The sequence below is a fragment of the Charadrius vociferus genome, unplaced genomic scaffold, assembly GCF_000708025.1.
Source record: "Charadrius vociferus isolate BGI_N301 unplaced genomic scaffold, ASM70802v2 scaffold225, whole genome shotgun sequence".
Taxonomy (NCBI): domain Eukaryota; kingdom Metazoa; phylum Chordata; class Aves; order Charadriiformes; family Charadriidae; genus Charadrius; species Charadrius vociferus.
Window position 1 is genome coordinate 468817 of NW_009648638.1, and position 24097 is coordinate 492913.

Consider the following 24097-nt stretch of genomic DNA (forward strand, 5'->3'; position numbering starts at 1 on the left):
ACTGGTTTTGAGTAGTGCGTGCTGCAGGAAAAATACTTTATGAATGTAAAAAGAGGCTGAATTTTTGTCTTCGAACATGACTAAGATTTTTCTGAAAGTTCCCTGGTATGTATTTTTAACTACTATTGAGCTCAAAAAGGGGACAAGGTATGAATTGGAGCCATTGCTTATGTTGAACAAAATACTTGTAGAACTAGTCTTAATTTAGCCAAAAATGTCATGTAAGTAAGAGCATCTTTCCTGCAAGGATGGCACAAGCAGAAGTTGTGTGAGGTGAAGTTGCTTCTGAAGTTTAAGTGTCTCAAATGGGCTGCCTGTCCCTCACTGAAACGTTTTTGGTTTTGGTTTTTTTTTAAAGCTATATTAAAAAAAACCCTCAAACATTAATGTTGAAAAATAGCTGTTGGAATTTCTTCCAGGCCTTCAAATGTCATAGACATTTCTACTAATTATGTCTCTTTTTTTCTTCCTTGCCCCGCAGGTGTTATTTGGATTGTAGCATAGAGGCACTATGTACTCAGAGTGGAGATCCTTGCATCTTGTCATTCAAAATGATCAGGGTAATACCAGTGTCCTTCACAGCTATCCAGAAAACGTGGGGAGAGAAGTGGCAAATGCAGTGGTGCGTCCTCTTGGACAAGCTTTAATTACATCGTCCGTTGGAAGTGAGAGTTTACTGAAAACAGACAAAGAAGTAAGTGCATTTCCTTAGAGATCATAGTTTCCTTCGTGCTAGAGTAGCAACTTAATCGTTTTCTGTAGCATCTTGCATTTTTCTCTCCTTAATAATCTAAGTTTTATGAAGTGTGCTATATTTTTAAATTAGTAATTTGCATAAGGGTTCTATTAACAGCTAGTTCATAGAAACAGTGTACTTCGTGACCTGGTAGTAAGTGTTTATCTGAGGTACTGTACCAGGAAGTTCAGGCTAAAGCAAAAAAACAACAAACAGCAAGATCACAAAATGAAAAAAACAAACCACCCAACCAAGGAATTGAGCATTTTATGCATAAAGCCTTTCTAATTACCTTCACTGTGAAGCAACAGTATGTGACTTCTTTTAAAAGAAGTCTTTGTATAGTACAAGTATTTACAAGCGTTTGAAAATCTTCCATTATGTTAGCTCTTGTGTGTTCTGAAGAGTTCTCTCTACAGGTTAGACTAAAGAGATTCAAGGTTTAGAGTGATTTGGCATCATGATTTGATGGCAAATCATAATCTTCATCATGTCATGATATGCAAATTAATGTCTTTCAGGGTGGTTCAGCCTGGAGAAGAGAAGGCTCTGGGGAAACCTTAGAGCCCCTTTCAGTCCCTAGAGGGACACCAGGAAAGCTGGGGAGGGACTCTTGATCAGGGAGAGAAGCGAGCGATGGGACGAGGGGAAACAGTTTTAAACTGAAAGAGAGGAGATTTAGATTAGATATTAGGAAGAAATTATTTCCTGTGAGGGTGGTGAGCCCCTGGGGCAGGTTGCCCCGAGAAGCTGTGGCTGCCCCATCCCTGGAGGGGTTCAAGGCCAGGTTGGACGGGGCTTGGAGCAACCTGGGCTGGTGGGAGGTGTCCCTGCCCAGGGCGAGTGCGTGGGAACTAGCTGGTCTTTAAGGTCCCTTCCAACTCTAACCGTTCTGTGATTCTATGACTCCGTGTTTTCTTGCAGTATTTGATAAATAGAATTGGCCATGCCACATAACTACTGTTATTTTGACTGAGAACCAATGTGCTCTGACCATTGTTTACTTGCTAATATTTATTTTTAATAACTTTTGCTTTGTGTTTGGTTAGGTAAAATGGACTATGGAGGTGGTTTGTTATGGACTGACCCTCCCTCTGGATGGCGATACTGTGAAATACTGTGTCGACGTATATACAGATTGGATTATGGCTCTTGTATTACCTAAGGACTCCATTCCTTTACCAGTTATTAAGGAACCAAACCTTTATGTTCAAAGCATTCTCAAACATCTCCAAAATCTCTTTGTACCAAGGTGAGCGTTAGGTCTGGGACAGTCAGGAGGCTCAGGAATTTGAAGCTGTAGTCAGCAGGTAACCTGTCAAAGAGGCCTGATGAGCCATGAAGGCTCTTGATTACAATAAGACTGCTGTCGTTGCAAAGTTAGGAGGAACGTGTCTCTCCAAACCTGTTTTATGATTTTCAGTAGCAAACCAAGTTGTTGCTGCTATATTTAGGTAATTAGAATTACAGATTGTTTGGAGACTTGAATGTTTACTGTTCAGAGCCTCAAGAACCATTTCTATTAGATGACTGGAGGTGCAGGGGGAACGGTTAAATGGCATCACTTTGTGACCACGTGCTTGGTATTGTGTAAAAATGAGATAATGAAGAGCACATCATGGCAATCCCATGCTTTATTTACTCAAGACTTGACCCCATTTCTGGTGTGCTGGAGGATCTTGCAGTAAGTGCCTGCTTTGTGCCTGCATCTTGCTGCCTGTTAAATGGGCATAATTATGCTGACCACCTTTTGCTTGTAGTTTCGAAAGAATTCTGCAGAGGAGTGCTTGCTCCCTGACAACCGGGGCATCCTTGGATGGTAACGTTGAGATACACATGCTTCTAGGTCTTGGACAACATTATATTGTCAGAGTGCTCAAACATCATACTTTGTTTATAGTTTATGACAAGTTTACTTGCTGCTGTTGCACCCATGTGTTGGATAAGTGAGAGGAGGTTAATTAATGGCGCCCTGAAATATTAGCTACCTGAAATGACTTCAGATCAATGTTTAGTATACATCTGTAAGTACCAGATCATCTGATACTATCATTATTAGTAACATATCACTGCAAGTGGCCTTCAGTGCTCTGCTGTGCTTGGATCACTTAACTTTACCTGAAGATTTTATTAATAAAGGGCTTTGAATAAAAACTCATACAAATCCAGACAAGGAGTTCATTGCTATTTGTTGATTGCTTCAAAGTCTACTGCCTAACCTTAGTTGTTACAGCCCTTAACCTGTAGTGAAAGGGGCATTTTAATTCCCGTTAAAGGATGATCAGGGCAACAGCACAAATCTGAGGAAGGCATGGTTCTGGATTAGACTTCTGCAGAAGGCTGTCTCTAAGCTTTAATACGTACAGAATAGTGTCTACTGTCAGGGAACCTTTATTCCCTTGGCACAGTAGAAAATGAATTCTTCAGTAGTCCATTAAATAGCTCTTGCTGTGATCCCTTGACTGCATTCCACCAGGGGCCCTGGTAGCAGGCAGTTCAGTAGTCTTGTTTCTCGTGTGCTGTTGGGACAAGCTGCCATTCCACCCTTCTCTCCCATCTTCATTGATTGAGCTCGATGCAGGGTCGTAGACTGCACATGATGGCTGTTGGACAAAATATTTAACGTCCAGAGACAGAAAGGGATAGAAAATCATTATTTTAAACAGTTCCCCCCTGTCCCCGGTATAACTATTCTATTGTTTTTGTTTCAAAAGCCTCCGAGATGTATCTGAAACACTGTTTTTTCATGGCAGCTGCTGTCAACACTTGATGTTCAAGTCCCTACTCTGTTTTCAAGAAAAAGAACTTAAAGTTCAGGTGTTTTCCTCCAGGGAGCTGCGTTCAGAATTCACTCCAGCAACAGGAAGGCATTCTATAATGGAAATTAAATGCAGAACTGACTTGTGCACGCCTTGCTTGAATGAAAGCAGATGCTCATATTCTTATGTGCCTGTGGAGGGGAAGAGAAGATGTTCTGGTTTTACTCCATTGGTGCAGGTTGCTGGTGCTCATGGGCTTCTGCAGAGTACTTACCTACGAGTTTTTGTAGCAACCTGCATTGAAATATCTCCTGAAAAATCTCCTGTTCTTGTATTGAAACTACTAAGCCTTTATTATAAGCCTATGTCCTATGGAGGGTTGTGATTAAAACAGCTTCCTTCCTCATCCTGGTTTCCTGGAAATGGTGTAGCTGTTGGTTTGGCTGCCTTAAAAGTGGTGGCCTGAGTTGTGGTGAGGGTTTCAGACCCTGAGGATGTATAGTTGAGGTGTGAATGCAGCAGCCTTAAATGAGCAGTTCAACTTAAATAGCATCTCAGGAACATGTATACACCAAATACAAAGTAGGTGTGTATAAATCATTCTGATTTGAGTGCTCAGCTGCACCAAATGTTTACATGCGCAGTCCTTGAAATAGTGCTGAAAAATCAGAACAGTGAAAGATGGCTGAGTCAAGTTGCTTTTCTTGTCTGCCAGAGTGACTACAGAGAGGGTACTTGCATCCTTCCCTCCAGCACTGACCTTCTGTTCAGCCCGATGAAATGAACACTTCTTTTCTTAACATATTTGAGCAGTCCCCAGGCTTTCTGCCTCTAGCAACCCTACAATATTCAGGAAGCCTTGCAGGTTACTTAAGCAGTAGTGGTGGTTAGTCAGATTAAGTTTCAGTGCCACAAACTCTTGTTGGAAGCACAGAAAGAAAATATGAGAACTCTCTCCCCCTGCCTTCCCTCCCTAGGAGATTAAGGTGTAGATACCAGGGTCTTCTGTGCAACTAAAATGTCTGGAATTGCTTGAGAGACCATGGAACATGTGATTCTCCAAATGTAATAGACTCTTTTTTTGTAATAACTTCTACTTTTCATATGAAATAATGAGAACAATTCTTGTTGCAAAGGAGTATGGGAACCAAAAGGCCAGGTTCTGTACAGATTGAGACACGAGTCTGCCAAATGCTGCAACCGTTTTCCGTTCAGTTAACACTGGACAAGAGGAACTCGTAGATGGGCAGGGACTTTTAGAGTTGCCTTTACTAGATTAGCTCAGAAGTACCCCATTAGTCATCTTGCATATGGAGCTCCTGCATGTAAGCCCCCTTTTTATGGGTTCCCTAAATTATTTGGGAAACAATTCTTGAAACAGGCTTTGACATGTCAAGCCTATCAAGATTAACAATATCTTTAGATTAAAGTATATGCTCTGTTGTTGCTCAGGGAAAAAGTAGTGCTATAACCAAGGCAGGGCTCACTCGTCCCAAGCTTTGTCGTTCTCCAGAGACTATCTGTTAGGATCTAGCATTAGTGTCGAGCAACCCACTGAAGTACTGAACTGTGACTAGTAGTCTGCAATTTTGCGTTAGATATTATCTTGTCTCTTTGTAATCTTGTTTCCAATAATGTAATACAACATTTATTCTGTCAAGATAGGAATTGATAGTATTTTTAAAGCGTGTCTATCAATAAGTGATCTCAATGCAAGCTACTATTTTCTAAGAAAAGCAGATCTCTAGTGGATCAGCATATTCTTGAGATGCTTACCATGCAACATGACTTGTGGGTTTTGCCACATGGGAAGTGTTTGGTAGGAATCTGGTAATGCTACTTAGTCCAGTGGAAAGTAGTATTTTTATGGGTTTTTTTTTGTCATCCCTTCAGTAAGTGGTAGGAGGGGTGAGGAAGCAGCATGCAAGTTGAAGTATGGCTTGCATATATTGCACGCTCTAATTTGTAATCTCCTCTCTCACCCTTTAAACTTTTAGGCTTCTTCAGCTTTGTTTACCAGTGTCCACAGATACTGTCCAGAATGTTTCGCATTACTATTTTGTACCCGTTCTGCCTTGTCCAGAGTAACTGATGGGAAGAGAGCGTGCTGCTTTGTGCTGCTCCTGCAGCACTTCATGTTGAGTGACTTGGCAGTGACAGCGTGAAACTGCTGCCTGTAGGGAAAACGTTGATCTTTCTTCTTCCTTATCCCCTCTTCCTTTAGTCTGATTTTCCTATTTAATAACCCTCTTCTAGTTTTTTTTTTTTTTCTAAATCCAAGAAATAGGGGGTAAGAGTTGGATCTACGTTTGGAAGCAAGAAGAGAACTAGGAAGAATTTAAATTGGTTTGCTAACAATATTTTCCCCTATTTTTGCCCATTTCCTTCTAAATTATGTGTGTAACAATTAGTGCTGTTTCAACTACGTTCTCATTGTTTGGCCTAAGATAAATTCCTTTGGGATAACGGGTTGTGCTTGCTGTAGTTCACTCTGTGTTCACTCTACGGCAAGGAGTTCTGTGTCGTGTAGAGAAGAGTGTTATGGTACATCTTGTGCTCATTAAAGCAGAGTTAGGATGCTTAGAGACAGAGTTAGGGTGTGTAGAAGCATATTAGCTCATGTTCTTGGCTCTTGTTCAATAATATTGATGTTTCCTCTTGTAATTGCTCAAAGTTCAGATTATTGTATGCATCACTTTATAGTTCTTGTTTAGAGACTCAAGTATTGTTTTCTTCTCTTGCAGGCCAGACCCAGGATCTAGTCAGATTAGATTGTGCTTGCAGGTTTTGAAAGCTGTCCAGAAACTGGCTCGCGAATCGACAATTATGGCAAGAGAAACCTGGGAGGTTTTGTTATTGTTTCTTCTTCAGATCAATGACACTCTTCTGGCAGCTCCAACTGTGCAAGGTTGGTGTTCAACTTCCATTTGGTTCAATTACTGGAAAAACCTTTGGCTCTGCTTGATGTTGAGCTGGGGGATGGAGGGAAACCTGCTAAAAGCTCTTAGTAGCCACCAAAGCACAATAGCTTGCTCCTAATTCTGCTATGCTACTCTGAAATAAAGCATTGTCAGAGAAGACTGAATGGTTTGGAGCTGAGTTTTCCTGAGTGTGTTTGCAGAACAGTGACTATAGAGGAGCAGTTCATGGTGACCGGTTTCAGGCAATGTTGTTCCCTGTTTGTTCTGCTGAAACCCCTATGTGTCTTGCTGTTTGGCTTGCCTACTGGAAAATAATATTGTCAGTTTATACCTTAAAAAAAAAAAAAAAAAAAAAAGACAAGACATCAATATAGACAGAGGGCAATAGAAGAGCCTAAGATCAGTGAATTCCCAGTGTCCCTTGGTGACACACATGTGGCTGGGCTTTATATACTATATTAGGTCTTGTAAAAAGGTTAATTGGCTGTAGGAAGCAGTCAGGAATCACTCTTAAACTAAAATGATGGGAAAAAAAATAAACTTAAGACTCTCTGTGCACTTAAACTGAAATCTCCTTTGGGAGATATTTGAAGTTACTTAGATTGAATACTCACCAAAGGCATGCTTTGTTTCTGTTATAAGGTGGCATTGCTGAGAATCTGGCTGAAAAATTAATTGGTGTGCTGTTTGAGGTGTGGTTACTAGCTTGTACGCGATGCTTTCCAACACCACCTTACTGGAAAACTGCCAAAGAGATGGTGGCCAACTGGAGACATCACCCTGCAGTAGTTGAGCAGTGGAGCAAGGTCATCTGTGCCCTTACTTCCAGGTAGGAGAAATTCTGTGGCAATAAACATGTATACAGGGATGATCATGGTTATAGATGTTTTTCTCTGGAGTTGTTTATTTGTGGAATGCACAGCAACTCAAAAGTGAACAAACAAAACAGAGTGAGAGATCTTGCTAGTATCCTTGGCTTTTACTGTTTGTGTGTGTGTCTTCCTTCTGCAAGTGAAGATCTGAATTGGATCATCGCTGTCATTTGTGTAACCTCAGCGTCTCTCTGATATTTAGCACTTTACAGTATGTGTATATTGGTCTCCATCACTGTGACTCTTCATTGTGTCTCATGAAGAACGAGTCATGAATGTTAGTGTAGCATTATAGTGTGTAAGTTTAATGGCAGTCACCACCAAAAAAAGTAGGTTCTTGTTATTCCTGCATGTTGCTGTGTTTGAAGTGACTCTTGGACTCTGCCTCTCCTGCCTGGCGGAGCTGAAGCTGTGCAGTGGCTGCCTGGGGCTTGTGCCCTGGCCACGAGGATGTGACGGGCCACAGGCAGGCTGCGGGCTCTCTGCAGAGCGTCGCACTCTCCTCCAGAGAGTGTCAGAGAAGAGCTGTACCAAGCCTTGCTGGGCAGGGGAACAGTGAGGGTCAGTGGGCTGCAGGAGAGGTTGGGTGGTAGTAGAAAGCCCTGAACAGCGAGGGGAGTCTCGGTACCGGGGTTTCTGTGGTATGAAGTCTTTGCAGGACAAATCTCAGTCTCTTGGAGGAAAGAACTAAATTAACTGATGAGGAGAAGGGGTCGGGGTCTCCTCCTCCTGGCTCTTCTGAGGCATCAATAACTATTTCTATGAAAGTTCAAAGATGTATTAAAATTGCTGCACTATGAAAAATTCAATAGTATGCTTTTCTGCAAGCGTTTATTTTAACTCTGAAAACTTCTGCTTTTCAATTACCTGTCAAAATTCCAAGTGTGGATAGATTTTTCCAGGTTATGCAGCTACTTGTTAAACCTGTGGGAAATAAAGCTGCAATGTGAGTTCTGTGTATTTCCCACGCTATTTCTTTAGCTATTTTTAGCTCATTAGATGTAGCATTGCATAACAGAAAATATTTTATGATTCACTGATCTGAAAAGAACAGCTCTGTCTCTAAACATGCGTTGGTGTTCTGCTCCGTGCATTATGCCCACACTTTATCTTCCACTATTGACTAACAGTCTTAATTCTGTTGATGCATAGTAATCTGCAGATTTTCTGGAGTGTTTTAGTCTGCTGTTCAGTAATGTTGGTTTATGCCTAATACATAGAAAGCTGAACTCCTCTGAGGCTAACTTTAAGTTCAGTGGTATTTTAAGCTTTTACTACTTCATTGAAGCTTCAAACTGTTTACTAAAACAACATTTTAACTGTTTTCTGAATTGGGTTGTTAGCAATAAGTTGAGAGTAGATGTCTCAACTTAAACCTGGCAAATGATGTTTGGAAATCTGTCCACATATGCAGTGTTAATCTATATCCACGGCTATGACTACATAGCAGGGCAAAACTGGTGTCTTACTTGTGTTGCTGTACTGATACATACTACTTTTATGCCTCTAGGATGCTTTAAGTCTACTTTAACTGTCTTGGATGTGTGGATTGCAATTTATTTATGTTTTCAGTCGTTCTTGAAAATGACCCAAATTCCAGTTGAGGTCAGCCATGTTCCTGGAAAAAATGGATTTGTTGCAGCTCCTAAGAGGAGAGTTGAGAAGCAGTGCAGCCTGCTGCAGAACGGAGGCGCGGGGCACGACGGGTGTCTCGCTGGGTGTCTCACAGCTAAGTCATTCCTCAGCAAAAACCTGCTACGGGGTGATGCCTCTGGGGCACTAAATGTAGGTGGGTGCTGGGGCACCAGTGTGGCATACTGGCACACTGTGACTGCCTGGTACTGGTGTGCGTATTCCTGGTTTGGACCCGAAGTCCTTGTGTCCTGCAGCTCATTTGCTTTTCTACCCAAGCTAGTTGCTATCATATACCGTGACTCCAAACACACTTTGAATATATTTTCCATTAGTTTGCTGTAAGTTACTGTAGGGCCCCGTGCTGGGGGAAGTGGAAGATGGTAATTCAGCCTATTTAACTCTTGGTTTGGGAGTCAGCTGTAGACTTCAGCTCTCTTCCCCTTTCTCCTAGTTTTAACGACTCTATGTCTGCAAAACTATATGGCTTTGTAAGTGGGCAATGATGAATGGGACATTTCTTGTGCATTACAAGCATCTCTAAGCTCAGAAATAAGGGTGTGATAACTGAAGCAAGAAATGGTGCCGACAGTGAGTTTAGGAAAGATGGACTGGTTTCTGGGAATGCTAGGATATTGAGAAGCTGCAACTCGAATCTAGTCTGTCCTCTTAGAGAACACCAAGATTATATTGATCAGGGAAATTGATCTAGAAGTTTGCAAAGCTGGGGATGAAGCAGGGGTCAAAGCAGACAGCAGTGGCTCAGTGAAGCATACTGGTGACTCTAAGGCATTGTCCTCATGACACTGCATTGCTGTGAAGCCCTCTGTGGGTTTGCTCTTTGCTGTTCTGCAACTCCCAGATTCTGCAAAACATAGTGAGCTCTTCAAAAATGATGGCCTGTTCTGTGGCTTGCAAGTTCCGTGCTGCCTGTGGGATGGTATCGAGCATTGGTTGCTCAGTATGCTGGTGTGAACTGTAAGTTATCAGTAACGTGGAATTTAGACCTGTAACCTAATGTGTCTTGCTGGTGTCATTGGATGCTTTTTATCTAAAGAGTCTTGAGGATAAGGGCTTAAATCTGCCCCCCCCCCGGCCCTTCCTATGTAGTATCTTGTCGGTTATGTATGTGTCTGTGTTAATCGGTAACCCCCTGGCTGAAGACACAGGAGAACTGCTGCGGGGTGCTATGCCTTCACAGCTCTTTGATTTGGTTGAGCCTTTGGGCAGGGTCCAGGACATGTGCCCTTCAAAGCTTTAAGAGGCTAAATTACTGTATAAAATGGGGATCTCTAGGAAAACTTGATGTTGCTTGTCTTGTTGCTTGTGGGCTCACCTGTGGACTGCTGATTCCTTTGAGGTTCATATGCACTGTTAAATCTGTGAGGAGCATTAACTGAATGACAGATTGTCTGACTTGTTTTCTAGATTGCTGCGTTTTACCTATGGACCTTCATTTCCTCCATTTAAAATTCCTGATGAAGATGCTGGTCTGATTCCTCCTGAGATGGATAATGAATGCGTTGCACAAACTTGGTTTCGCTTTTTACATATGCTGAGGTATTGTAATTACAGGCATCTATTGTTTGTATTCTTGCATCATTTCTATAAATTTACATGACAAATGAAAAAAAAATCTTTGGAGATTGCTAAGATTAAGCACCTAAATAGAATAAAGTGCGAGATACTTGTTGCCTGCCTGCTGCCCTGCAGCAGTTCAGGGCAAGGTTGTGAGTGGGTTCTTCAACTTTGAACTCTTTGACTCTTTCGGAATGTAAACTGGTTCATTTAATTAAAAAATTTTTTAGCTGTTTGGCATTTTGGAGGGTCTGAAAAACAAGACTTCAATACAATTTTGTCTCTCTGAGGTAGCAAACAGGAAAAGCAGAACAATAGCTCTGAGAGATGTATACTGCTTCCATTTATTCTCCAGGGCATTAAATTTAACCTACAAAAGGTTATTTTTAAAATGGGTGTATCTCTTTGTTTTCATGAAGAAAGTTATACAGTTAATTGTCACATCCATGTTACTCTGCCTCAAATACACAACAGGACAAAGTGGCATGCTTGGGTTTTAAGATTCTTGGGAATAGCATTGCATTAATGTTCTGAATGGTCAGAATATGAAACTTTTCATATAGAACATTATTTACTAATGAAAGGTAGATAAGCGTTAGACTACTTAAAACCTACTTCTTAACCAACTAAAAAAAAGTTATCTGTTCTTTTTCTTCGTTTGTGATAGTAATGTTACAAGTACCGTACTCTTCAAATCTGGAATTGCTGTTACAGGATTTGTATCAGTGAGGAAAAATTGTTCAAATTTTTACAACCCACTTCCTTTCTTGTCACTGTTTGCTGGCAATATTTAATTCATCACTTATCATTAAAATTATCTCAAAAGGTGTAAGGACCTCATAAACTGAGGTCAAAAGACCTCATGAATAATGAGTATTACTGCAATGGTGGGGTTATTCTATCAAGTGTATGCTCTGGTTCATTGGATCTTAATAAAATTATTTGGTGTATTTGGGTAATGTTTGAAATGAAGACAATTAAGTACTGTCAACCCAGGCAGTGAAAATTGACTTCCTGTGATGGAGTAACAGCTAAAAATATGTTTATATTGGGTGCTGTTTTATGTTGTTATTTAAATGCCTTAAACTATTACATCTTTAAGTATTTCTAAAATCCTAACAGCTGTTCTTAAACTGACTAAAATATATTTTGCTCTTTTCATGTGCAGTAATCCTGTGGATTTGAGTAACCCAGCCATTATTAGCTCTACCCCCAAATTTCAGGAGCAGTTTCTGAATGTGAGTGGGATGACTCAAGAACTGAATCAGTACCCCTGCCTTAAACATCTGCCTCAAATATTCTTTCGTGCCATGCGTGGGATCAGCTGTTTAGTGGATGCATTCCTAGGTAATGCTTTTGTCTTACCAGTGGGTAGCTAGGAATAGTAACCTAATCATTATTTTTTTCCCTTTAAATTTTTTTTCTCCATAAATACAGCCATAACAGTTTATCATTTGCAAGTGTACACTGGAATTGATACGGATGGGACCTCAGGTCACTTTTAGATGACCATCTGTATATGCAATAATAAGATTTGAATGCAGGAAGTTGTAGATGGCCTTAGTTTTAAATGCAAAACAAATAAATAAATCTGGTCTGAAATAAAACCAGCCATCTCTTCCCCAAACAAGGCTTCTTTCTCATTTTCTGATCAGCAATGTAAGTGTTATGCTTTCAGCATGTTGTGAGTGATGACCACGCCTGTTTTTATAAGGTACTGAGTTTTGACTGTCATGTTCAGATCTTAATACTTAAAGTGCCGGTTTCCCTCAGTTTACGCTTAATGGGTAACTAGTACTGCTGAGAAGAAACACTGTGTTTCTTTGTGTCTGCTGGTGACTGACTAGCTCAAATTTGACTGAAGGGTAAAGTAGATGTAAGCACTGTCTGGTAAGTTTTAAGTAACACTACATAGTACCTGAAATCTGAAGCATTATTCTTAGTATATGTCAGGCTTATTAAAAATTCTTCAGAGAAAATGTGCTATTGTAAACTCTGAAGAGCTGCCTGTCTCCTACTGCTTTTTTGCTTAAATGTATGCAAACAAATGTTGTCATCTGCCAGAAGTGTGAGCTGATGTGAAACTGCAGAAGACTTGAGCAGATACGTAAACTGTGTTCAGAAAAAAAATTGGCTATGGAATTAGACTGTCGGCTTTTACATGTGTCTGAATGGTTTAGTCCTTTTAAGCAAAGCACCTTAAGATCCGCCTGTCTCACTGAATTATAAGATCTTTTTTACCAGAAATACGTTCTGTGTTTCTGTAAAAATATTGCAGGGAAAAGGTTTATCTGTACTATATTTCCCATGGCAATCAAGTGTTCGTCACTATGGTTTTCACTTTTGTAGAAATAGCTTTGTTTAAAAACTTAAGTGATATAAAGAGCAAATGATCATTTTTCTTGAGCTGTGATATTGAATCTTGAAGCCTGTTGTGTTCTTCCAGATGTCTTGCCACCAATTTTAAGGAATTTTAATGATTGCTTTTTACTAACCAGATGTGAGATTTCAAATATCCGGTAGTCCGTCAAACAGTATCATAATTTGTTAAAGGAGGACTTTATATAGGCAATATATGGCCTAATCTTACGAAAACAACCTCCTTGTGTTACTCTGTTAAACTCTATCTTCCCACCTATGATAATAGGATTTGGTAGTCTGCACTGAAACAATAATTAAAAAAAAAAAGTTTAACTGAGCATTGGTAGAAGGTATTCCTCTGAAGTGTCTTTTACCGACTGTGTAAACTGAATTAATTATTTGGTTTTTTTAAAGCTGTTAAATATAGTATGTTTTTCCTCAATACATACTGTAGCCAAGGTTTTTGTGAAAGGATGGTTATTAATTAATTTTCAGTGAAGAAAGTAGTTTGTAATGTAATATTTGTGAGGGGGGCATCTTGCAGTGAAGGCAGGGGAAGCAGCTGAGCAGCTGTTAGCTTTGCACGGTGCATGTGCCTCTGCTGCGATTGCTCTTGTAGTGAATTCCTCCTGGACCTTAAAAATAGTCTGGGGTTCTTATCCGAGACTTAACCCATGGTTAATGGTGTGGTAGTCCTTTTTGTGTTCTGCATCTGGTTGCCTGAGACTCTGTTCCAAGAGGGGCGACAGTGATGGCACGCACAGTTCTGTGGTGGATGCAGTGGTGGGGTGATGTGGTGGTACCTGGGGTTGAGGTCTTCTGTGCTGGCCAGCCGCAGAGCGCTTCTGTGGGTCCTGGCAGCCCAGACTCTCCTGTAAGCATGACGGCAGGTTTGCTGTTTACATGAGCTTTTGATAAGATGTTGAATTGGAGACTTCAGGCTTCTGAAGATCTCGTGTAGCAAGATGAAACACCAAGGGTGATGACAGCCTCCCTAGAGTGCAGAGACAAAGACTCAGGCTGATGCATTGGGGCCCGGGAGAGCTCTTGGTGAAATTCAGTTCAAGCAAACATGCTCAGGCAGACTGCAGAGCTGCGGTACGGACCCCTCAGCCATGGCTAATGGGAGACCTCATTGCCTTCTAACCCAAGTGCCAAAGGACATGGTTTCTGTCTCGCCCTCCCAGATCTGTGCCTACATGATATGTGCGTTTGGCAAAATGCTGCATCCTCCTTTCCAAAAAAGTGTACCAACACAATACATTTCATCGTGCATACTCTGCCCTCTGCGTGGGGTGTAACACCACTGGTTTAGCAGGAGTTAGTTGTTGGGTAATGTGTTATGGTCAAAAAAATCTGTGTTGAATCTTCAAGCACACTGCAATTCCACACTTAATTTTTCAAATAGCGTGTGAGGGTGGTGGTATTCATTGAAATGGGAAGAAGTGGTGTTTGTCACTTCAAGTTTTGCAGAGGGGTATTTGCTTCTAATTCTGACTGGGAAGAGCAGCTTTGTACACCACGAGTATTTCCCTGAAGCTGAGTAAAGATTGATCTGATGTCCTGCTGCGGCCAGAAAAACTATAGCTTGCTCTGCCTTCTTGCCCCATCTCTTGTGCTGACAGTAGTTGACTGATCAGCAAGCTGATTCAGCTCACGAGAACAGCAGAAAACTGCATAGGGGGTGGGCTTTGTCTTACTTTAGTGAGCAAAGTTGGCTTTGAGGGGTCAGGCGTCTTAAAGGTGTCTCGGAACGGGCTAGGGGAAGTACAGTTGGGAAAGGCAGGCAACGGTGAGAGGCATCTGAGTTTTGGCAGGAGTGAGCTGTTACATGGGCTTTGGCAAGCGAACCTTGCCCCTTTCCCTCGCCTGCTTCTAGGCTTGGTCCTCCTGTGTGCTGTTTCCCACATTCTTAAGGTGCGGGGTTCCTTGGTGTTTTTTAATGATTCACTTATCTAGTGTAAGCAGGGTTTTCTTTGGCTTGTGCATTTATTTCTGCTAATAGTAAAAGGGGAAAGATGTTTTTCTTCCTGCTGCTGGTTTGGGGGGTGGGGAGGAAGCGAGTCTATTTGCAGAAGGCCCAGATGCTTACTAACTGGGCTGCTGAGTATGAGCCTATGGAATTCTTGCTGAAAGCTTGCTTTATTTCTTGATCTACAGGCATTTCACGACCCCGGTCAGACAGCGCACCACCCACGCCAGTAAACAGGCTGAGCATGCCCCAGAACACTGCTATCAATACCACTCCACCCCATAACCGAAGGCATCGGGCAGTGACTGTGAATAAAGCAACGATGAAAACCAGCACTGTAAGATTTCATCTCCTGTATTTAAGTAGCCAACCCTTTTGATACTTTCCTTGGTTAGAGGAAGTAATTTCCTTGCTTCTGGGCGCTGATCTGTTCTTCTGTTCAAATAGGTAACAACTGCACATACGTCAAAAGTGCAGCACCAACCCTCCTCTACTTCTCCACTCTCTAGCCCAAACCAGACAAGTTCTGAGCCACGGCCACTACCAGCTCCTCGCAGGCCAAAGGTTAACAGCATCTTGAACCTCTTTGGATCCTGGTTATTTGATGCAGCATTTGTTCACTGTAAACTTCATAATGGAATAAACAGAGACAGCAGCATGACTGGTAAATATTACTAAAAAATATGCGTACACTTTTTTCCTTGTTTTATTGACATTTCCTACCTGCAAGATTAACATATGCATAATCAAAAAACCAAAATCTGAAGTGCTGTATTGTGGTTAACCCCTCCCAGCTGAGCCAGCACCTGTTATTAGCCAAGCGGGTGTTTGGGGGCTTTAAAATTTAAAACAAAATCACTTTTTGCTATTAAACATTCCCTTGCTCTAACAAGCATGGCAGTCCCAATTGTGCTAGTGGGCAAAATTTTATTAAGTGAAGGAAATAATGTGATAAAAGAGTCCACTTCCTAATTTGAAATCTGCTTGAGTATTTCTGAGTAACAGCAACTTTTTATAGTGACTCTTTCATGTTTGAAAAATTGTCAAACATCACTCCAGATACTGCACAAAGTGGTACTTCTCCTTGATTTTGGAGAGTGTTATGAAAACAGAAGTCCTTAAAATAGCAAGTGAAGTTGCTGCCTTTCAGAGACGGTTGCTACGTGTTTCCATATATGGCTTGATACCTCGGTTGTCTTCAGTCCTTAACTGCTCCATGTATTTTGTCTCCTAGGCTTTGCTCAGCTTTAGAGGTTAGATGTTTTGAGACACGATAGCAGAATTAGTGGTCTGCTCAGAGAGGCTTTTTAGCACTACTCTTCCTTTTGGTGATAATGTTCAGAAAAGAATAAACTTTCTTACTCCTTGCATTTTTCCTGTTCTTCATGTGGTATTCTGAATGTCTGCTAAACTCTTCCAAGAGTTTTATCTATCAGGAGCTCACTGGCCTACGTAGAAAAAATAGGTGGAAGAGGTTTGTTGTAGCAAGTTGCGTTTATAGTGGGACTTGATGGCAGCGGTTAAACTGATTATCTTCCTTGTTTGTTGTGTCACAAATCCCTGTGTGCAGGCGATGGCTTTAGGATTTGGGATCTGTTAAAGATATTTTTAGGTATGCAGCACGTTGGTTTTGAAAGTGTTCAGTCATGGATTTCTGTGGTAGGAGGTTCAAGTCCCTCTGCAAAAGGCCCATGACACATTATTGGAGAAATTGCTGAGCTGAGGAAGGAGTAAGGCATGATTTGAGGGTGTGTTCAGTTGCATATGCAGCTAGTGTATTTCTGTATTTAATGCTTTTCAGATTGATGGGATCGCTTTAATTTTGACATAACCTGTATCTTGAGCAATTTTAATGAAGTGCTTAACCTGAAAAGGATGTCAGCTGAGATGCTGCTTATGCAACAGTGTCAGCTGTAAACAGAGGTGTTGTGATTCTAGCAGAAGTTCACAGTCATCCAAAATCAAAATGATTGACTTCCTTGGAGGGGTTCCAGGGCCTTCTATTCATACGTGCAATGTCTTAAGTTGCCTAACAGCATTAAGAAAATTGTCATATTGCTAGCCTTGTGGATGGACTTACTAGCTTCCTGAAAACTAGAAACAACTATTTGGAAATCACTGGGTTCTGTTCCTGCTCTGCGCTCTTCAGACCTGTCCCTAGTGAGACCAGTCTTGGCATGTCATGTGTTCTGCTGTTCATTAGCAGCAGTGGATCTGAGAGAATTATGTTGGTGCAGACCCAGAAAACTGCCTGTGTTATGTCCTGCTTTTCTAGCAATTTGGAAGGCAGAACTAACTTACAGAATTTAGTCAAGCGTTTGCTGCCCTTACAGGGTGCCGGGCGCGTTGTTGCTGCTGTGTAAAGTACTGGTCACAGCAGTGCCATGGCAGTGACCTGAAAATGGACCCATACTGCTGAAACTCTGTAGAAAGGCACCAAAGTCTGATTGCCTGATTTATCCTTTTGGATAAATCTTTTTCACTCAGCCTCTGCTTTAGGTGGGAAAATGTAGCAAGACTTGTGAAGGGTGAGGCTCCTGCAGTTTCTGTTCATTTGAAGCATCAGTGTCTTTTAAATCAGGTTTAAGTCCAAATTGAAAAGCGACTGTTCTGGGAGTCTAATCTGTGAGTCCGTACGCCTCCCGGTGAAGTCTTTTCCTCCTCGAACAGTGTAAGGCAGGAGGTGCTGTGCTGGACAGATAAGGTGGGCCAGGAGGGTTGTGTACTGTGGTCCCTCTCCATCACACAAGTGGGGCCCATCAGTAATAGTCAGTTCTGCAGGCTGTGCCCACCCACCTGCTGCTGCTCGTGCTGCCCAATACAGGTGTGGCTTGAAGAAAGAGGGCAGCACAGAAGGGACAGTTAGCTGCCACAACCCCTACCCTTAAGAAAGAGGACAAAAATAAATCTGCTTTTTGGGTGCAGGGTGGCTATACCTGTATGTCATGGTCCATCTGCTGTCCTCTGTAGCCTGGTACAGTAACGCTTTTGCCACTAGCTTGAATATTCTTCCCATGTTTGATGCTGCTGTTGATAATCTCTTGCACTAGCTTCACGAAGCACTATTATTTTTATGGATGCTTTAAATATTTTATGATTGGGAGGTGTCTGCACTTAAAATCAGCTTTGCTATGTAGTGTTGTCTTCCGCTGGCCCACAAGCACTATTTTTCTTTCAGGTCTAGGACAGCAACTGTGTAAGATCTCAACAGCTTTAAACCCTTCTAATGTTCAATTTGTTTCAATGCCATGCAGTTAAGAATTTCTTCTGTCATAGCTCTCTGATAGGATTTCTCTGTTTGGTTGCTGGCTGGAGGACTGAGGACCACTCTGAAAAAGAAAGAGGTGAAATATCTTAGTACAGATTGCTCCCTGGTCCTGCAGAGAGATCCCCTGCCCTGGGGCACCTTTCTGGAATGCTGCATTTTCTAGTGCATGTTTCTTATTCCTCTTCTGCCATGTGACAAATTCTCAGTGAGAACCCACGTGACATGATTACTAAAGTGTATTCATTAGCTAAATGTGAGTGCCTAACGAGTAACCCTGTGGATGAGCTATGGTTCTCAAATTCTAGTTCAAGAATTTAGTTCAGTTCAACAAACCTGATTCACATGGACTAGCGCATCATCCTTCTCCCATCTTACTGCACAAGTCTTTTCTCCTTGTCCTGGAGTCTCGCAAATCTTACTTCTTGAACTCTTTAACCTCCAGAAGGGAAGTAATTTCATTGGCAGGACATGTTTCAGTTAGACAAGCTTGGCTGTGCCGTGCATGCTGCTGTGAGTTGCTATCCTCAACAACTTGAGAGCTGGGAGAAACTCATAAACACCTTGTGCCAGCATTTCAGTAACTGAATCTTCCAATCTGATGGGCTCATTCTTAATCCTTGTCCCTAAAGAAGACAATCACAAGCCTGCCAGATGTGTTTTATAGCAGCTGAAGAAGTCTTACCTAGGCAGGTTGGTGGCATCGCCCAGGTGCTATTGGCAGTGGAGCAGTCATAGAATAGTTTAGGTTGGAAGGGACCTTAAAGATCATCTCGTTCCGCCCCCCTGCCTTGGGCAGGGACACCTCCCACTAGACCAGGTTGCTCAAAGCCCCATCCAGCCCGGCCTGGCCCTGGTCTCGTATAGTTTTACCCTCATCTCTTCTGGCCCTACTGTCATTAATATTAATGTCACAAAGAATGTTTCTGGGGGTCTAGGAGCAAACTGTAAGAACCTCTGTTTGGGGACATCTTGAGTGTTTGAGGGCTTGGTCACAGGTCTTGAGCTGACCCTGCATATTCAAAGAAGCAGCTCTTACAAGGTGGTGGCGTTCTCTCCTGGTACCAGGCTACTGGAGTGTTTCTTCTCTTCTTTCTGTGGAGAAGCTTTTTGAGATGTTGATATTTCTGGTAGTGTTCTGCCTTTTATTTCTGCTTTGGAAAATTGTTGATTGAGGTGGTGGGGGAAGCATGCCCGGGTATATTGTTTGTTAGCAACTTGGCTTAGGGAAGACGGAGCTGTAATACCATCAGGAACTCATGGTTGGAAGCAGGAGTGGTGCTGTGAGGACACTGTGCAGGTAAGTAACCTTTGCCCTACAAGAACTGCCCCAAGTCACAGAAGCCTTGGGGCAGCCTCGTGTATACTCCAGATATGGCGCAACACAGGGAAATGTACTTGAGCTGGGAAGGGTTAATGCACCCACTTAAAGAACTGGTGTACACCGATATGAACAGCTCTAAATCTGATTAGTATCTTGTAACTTTTTGTTCATTGTTTTGCATGGTACTTTCAAAACCATAATTTTGGACCTGAATGCCAATTTCCTATGTGTTTAACGAGCTTGCTATATCATAAAGCTTTTAATCTATTTTTTAAAAAAGCTAAAAGCTTCTTAACTTATATTACGATTTCACCATCTTAAAAGTATTTTATAACTACTGCTGTCCTTTGATTTGTTTCCATTTTATTTCTATTATCTTGCAGCATCTTTTATCCAAATTCTTCTTTCTTATAAATCTTGTAAGTAGGAACCAGTAGCTTTTCCTTAATTGCGGTCATGCTTTTCTTTTTCCATAATCCCATATTTTATTTGTAAATTCATTCTCATTGTCTCTTGTAGCTTTTGCACTTTTACTTGAGAAAGACAAGTAATTTTTTTTGTGTGTGGTTTTGAATGGGGAGGATTGTTGGCAAAAGCAAATTAATCTGCCTGAATCAGTCCCATCTTTTCTGTACTTTAGTCTGTGATCATGTCATGAGTTTCAGGACTTTGCACTAACCATGTTTTTTTTTACTTAAAGCTTATTTTACAGACCTAGTGTTTGATTTGTATGCATTGTGCATGTAGTGTTTTTTTCCTACTACAATATATTGCTGGGTAGCTTATTTAGGACAAAAAATGGCTCATGGGAAGATGCATAAAGATTTGTGCTCATTTACTACTTATGTCATGAAAATTTGTAAGATAACCATAGGTTAAACAACAAATTTAAAGACAAAAAAATTAAGAGTAGACACTTGACACTAGGACGTTTCCTTTAAAAAAACAAAACAAAATAACTATCCATAAATTAACAAGTATTCCAACTGTTGAAGTGTTAATGGGCCTTTGTTTGCAAGACTGATTGTGAACCTGATGTACTCAGTGTCGCAGGCTTGAGGTAGAGGAAGTTCTCTGGTGCTGGTAGAACTATATCAGCGTGATTCTGTTAGGAGCACACGTTATTTGTTGTTTGGTTTTGTAGCTTATAAAAGTTTTGAAAATCAATATAGCCTTGAAGGTGCTGTTTCTGCCATTAGTAATCCAAGAGTTGTCCAAGAAAAAAAATGAAAAAAAGAAAACATTGAGAGCAATATAGCTTTTCTTGCTTGCCATCCTGCAAGAAAGGATGAAGCCAGTAAAGTGGGTATCCTCCTGCATCGTATGCAGGTGATACTGGTGTGTGAAAGGGGGACCAGAAATGTCCCTAGAAAGACATGATTTGAACTGGCTTGGACTGGCAGAACCGTCCTGCAGGGTGGGAGCACAAAGCTCGGCAGAACCTCATCCCACTTCGGTAACAGTGGGCTCCCGGGAGGTTTTGTGGAGCATATTGTGGGATGGGGAGGAGGAGAGGCCAGCCTCCCTGGTAGCTGCTGTCTGGAGGCTGTCTAACCTCACACGTATTTGGTAATTTCAGTCATTATGTGAGGAGAGTGGGACCAGATCAGGAGAGTGGGTTTCAGCAAACTTCTCTTTCTGATATGGATCCTTAGAGTTTTTGATTATTTCTTTTAATAAGTATGTTTATACAACAAATTTGGAGCAAAGCAGCTTGGTGTTCAGAGCAGCGTAATAGGTTAGTTGGCTAGCTGAAAAGTAAACACTTGCTTGTAGGTCACAGTAATGGCAACGTTTAAATGTTTTTTGGTATTATAAGGCAGTGAGGCAAGGTGGAACTTCATTTTTCTGGAGATGAGAACTAGATGAGGGAAGACCCTTGTCCTCCAGAGAGGGTAGGAAGCTGAGGTTGGGTATAAGTGTACTCTTCCCAGCAGAAAGTTGGGACAGGCTCTAGAATATGAGGGTCAGTTGTTGTCGTCCTTATAAAGAAAAAAGCTAGTTACATCTCCAAGTACTTTCTAAACAGAGGCACTCACTCAAATATAGTGAACTAACAGCTTCAGAACTACTAAATTTGACTTGATCTTTGTGTCCAGGATCCCATGAGCCTATTATATATGTTAACACACACAGTGAAATGCTGTTTTTTCTCTTCCCAGCTATAGCAACTCAAGCTAGCGTGGAGTTTCGCCGGAAAGGATCACAAATGTCCACAGACACAATGGCTTCCAACCCCATGTGTGATGCAAGTGAATTCCCGGACAACTACGAAGCGGGAAGGGCAGAGGCGTGCGGGACACTGTGTAGGATATTTTGTAGCAAGAAGACTGGGGAGGAAATATTACCAGCTTACCTATCCCGGTACTAACCTCTCTTCCAGTTGCTTTATTGTTATAACCTTATGGTGGAAATTAACTCTCAGAGAATACCATGCAGTTGCTGTCTGAATCCTCTGTTGCCAGTTCAAAAAAACCTGGTTAGCCTTCAGATGCTGTAGGTGGGGATCCCTGGCCAAACCAAGTAGTGATTTCCTTTTGTCTTCTCGTGATGCTGGTTTTCATCAAGTTCCAGTGTAAGGAAAGTCCCTTAAAATGCCTCCCAGCTGGAAGGAACATTGTCTCTTTGATACTTTCTTTCCTCTCCTATTCTTGTTTTTTTTTTTTTTTTTTTTTTTTTTAATTTATCACTGAATATTGTTCAGATGGAAAAAATAAGTGTGCAGACATGAGAGTTTGTACACTTTATTAAACCATGAAGGGTCTTACACTGTCAAACACCACAACACTGGGATGGAATGTGTTTGGGGTGGTGGTGTTTTTTTGTTTTTTTTTTTTTCCCTTTAAATACAGAAATGCACTAATATTCCATTACTTATAATAGTTGTGTTCTGAACTACCTCTGTTTCCAGGTGTGTTTCTAATAAAATCAGGCAATCTTGCCTTATTCTAGTGTACCTTTTTTCCCAAATTTTTGTTAAAAAGTGCAATAACAAAGGCTAAAGGCAGAGAATCAACTTTAAATCTTGACTAGCATTTATCCCAGATGACATCAAAACTTCCTGGAAGACTGAACTATTTTTTCTTGCATGTTGCAGTGTTTTATGTGTAGATAGTTTTTGTGTCTCTTACCCAGTCAGTGAGATTCCTCTGATTCCTCTGTGTTTGCAAACCTTTAAAAAAAAAAAAAAAAAATTAAGCAAGGGGGTGTAAGTATTCTCTAACATGAAACTGCAAAAGAAACTGACTGCTTTAGGATGATGGCCAGCTATGTTCCTGCCCTGCTGCTTTTTCATTTGAAATGGTTATAATGGTTATGTTTGGTCTCATTTTCCTAAATGCTGATCAGTGTGTCCTGTCCTGTTCCCATCCCCCCCACCCCCCACAACGTTGGGGAGTTAAAATCAAGGTCTCGCTGCCATCCTTTCATGGGGAAGGGAGCAGCGGGAGGGCATGTGATCCCAGCACTGTTAGTAACCACTGCACAGCTCCCTGTCCTGGGATTCCAACGAGGCAGAGGGTTCAATAAAACTGTGCTGCGCTGGCTTTTCACATGAAATACATGTGATTTGTGAGGTTTCTTTTCTCAAGCTGGTTAGGTGCATTCGCCTGGGCTAAAGTAACTTGGGGGGGGGGGACACACGCTTGCATAAACGTTTCCTAGCTCTGATTTTTAAAACTTACTCTGTTTTATGTAGAAAAGATCAAATAGTGGCTGCACATTCTTGTTCATGTGGGATCCTGATGCTTTTTATGTGCAAATAATTTAATCTTATCTTTCTTTGTCAGATTTTACATGCTTTTAATTCAGGGTTTGCAGATAGCGGATTTCGTTTGCCACCCCGTTCTTGCCAGTGTTATTCTAAACTCCCCTCCTTTGTTCTGCTGTGACCTGAAAGGGATTGATGTTGTGGTTCCATATTTCATTTCGGCTCTTGAAACTATTTTACCTGACAGGTAAATTGCTGTTTCCATATTAAATAATCAGAAATGTGGGGAGGTGTTTATCTTCTGAGGTTTTTGTCATTCCTGAGTAGTTTTCACTGAAGGAATTCTGTAATGTGGACCCCATAGTGTGTATGTATTTGATGGTCATAATAGCGGCACTTCATAAGCTCTAATTTTCAATTTTATTTAATGCAATTTTCTTTAAAGCAATAATAGTGCTTATTTTAAACGAAATATGGGAGTTATTTATCTACCTATTCATTGATGGAAAGCAGTATCTGTAAGAAAATGGAAAAGGAGTGATTTAGCTCAAATATATTGAAAGCATAATGATTTTTAAGTAAAATTTCACGAGATATTCATTAGTGGCTGTTGCTGCCGTGAATTCATTAAAAGAGTAATCTTACTCATCATTACATAGAAAGATAGATAATTTAGGCTGGTGAAATTGGAATACATTCTTACGCCAGAAGATAGAGCCTCACTTGTCAAAGCTTTATAAATTTCTGGATGTTTTGCTAAATAATTTAAGGCATTTAATCTGCATGCCTTCTTCAACGTGTGTGTTATGTCTTGGTACTGCATTGCATTTTGAATTTATGCATAAAATATTATTTATCTTCTGGGCTGAAATCTGAGCCACTGCTGCTTTTGAATAGGTCTTATAAGTAGAAGAATTTGCTGGTGGCTACTGAAAAAAATCGATCTATTTGCTAAGCAGCTTGTGTTT

The 24097-nt window shown here is 41.2% G+C and overlaps 1 protein-coding gene across 2 annotated transcripts in view; it reads left to right on the forward strand.

The window, feature by feature from the left end:
- The first annotated feature begins 511 nt into the window (after positions 1 to 511).
- Positions 512 to 24097, forward strand: part of RALGAPB (Ral GTPase activating protein, beta subunit (non-catalytic)) — a 56229-nt gene continuing 32643 nt past the window's right edge. For both annotated transcript variants that reach the window (XM_009886325.1, XM_009886326.1), the window contains exons 1-10: positions 512 to 694; positions 1786 to 1988; positions 6240 to 6403; positions 7059 to 7245; positions 10349 to 10480; positions 11667 to 11845; positions 15020 to 15168; positions 15279 to 15495; positions 21583 to 21784; positions 23209 to 23376. In XM_009886325.1, the coding sequence (XP_009884627.1) occupies positions 512 to 694; positions 1786 to 1988; positions 6240 to 6403; positions 7059 to 7245; positions 10349 to 10480; positions 11667 to 11845; positions 15020 to 15168; positions 15279 to 15495; positions 21583 to 21784; positions 23209 to 23376 (1784 nt within the window). The remainder of the gene's footprint in view (positions 695 to 1785; positions 1989 to 6239; positions 6404 to 7058; positions 7246 to 10348; positions 10481 to 11666; positions 11846 to 15019; positions 15169 to 15278; positions 15496 to 21582; positions 21785 to 23208; positions 23377 to 24097) is intronic.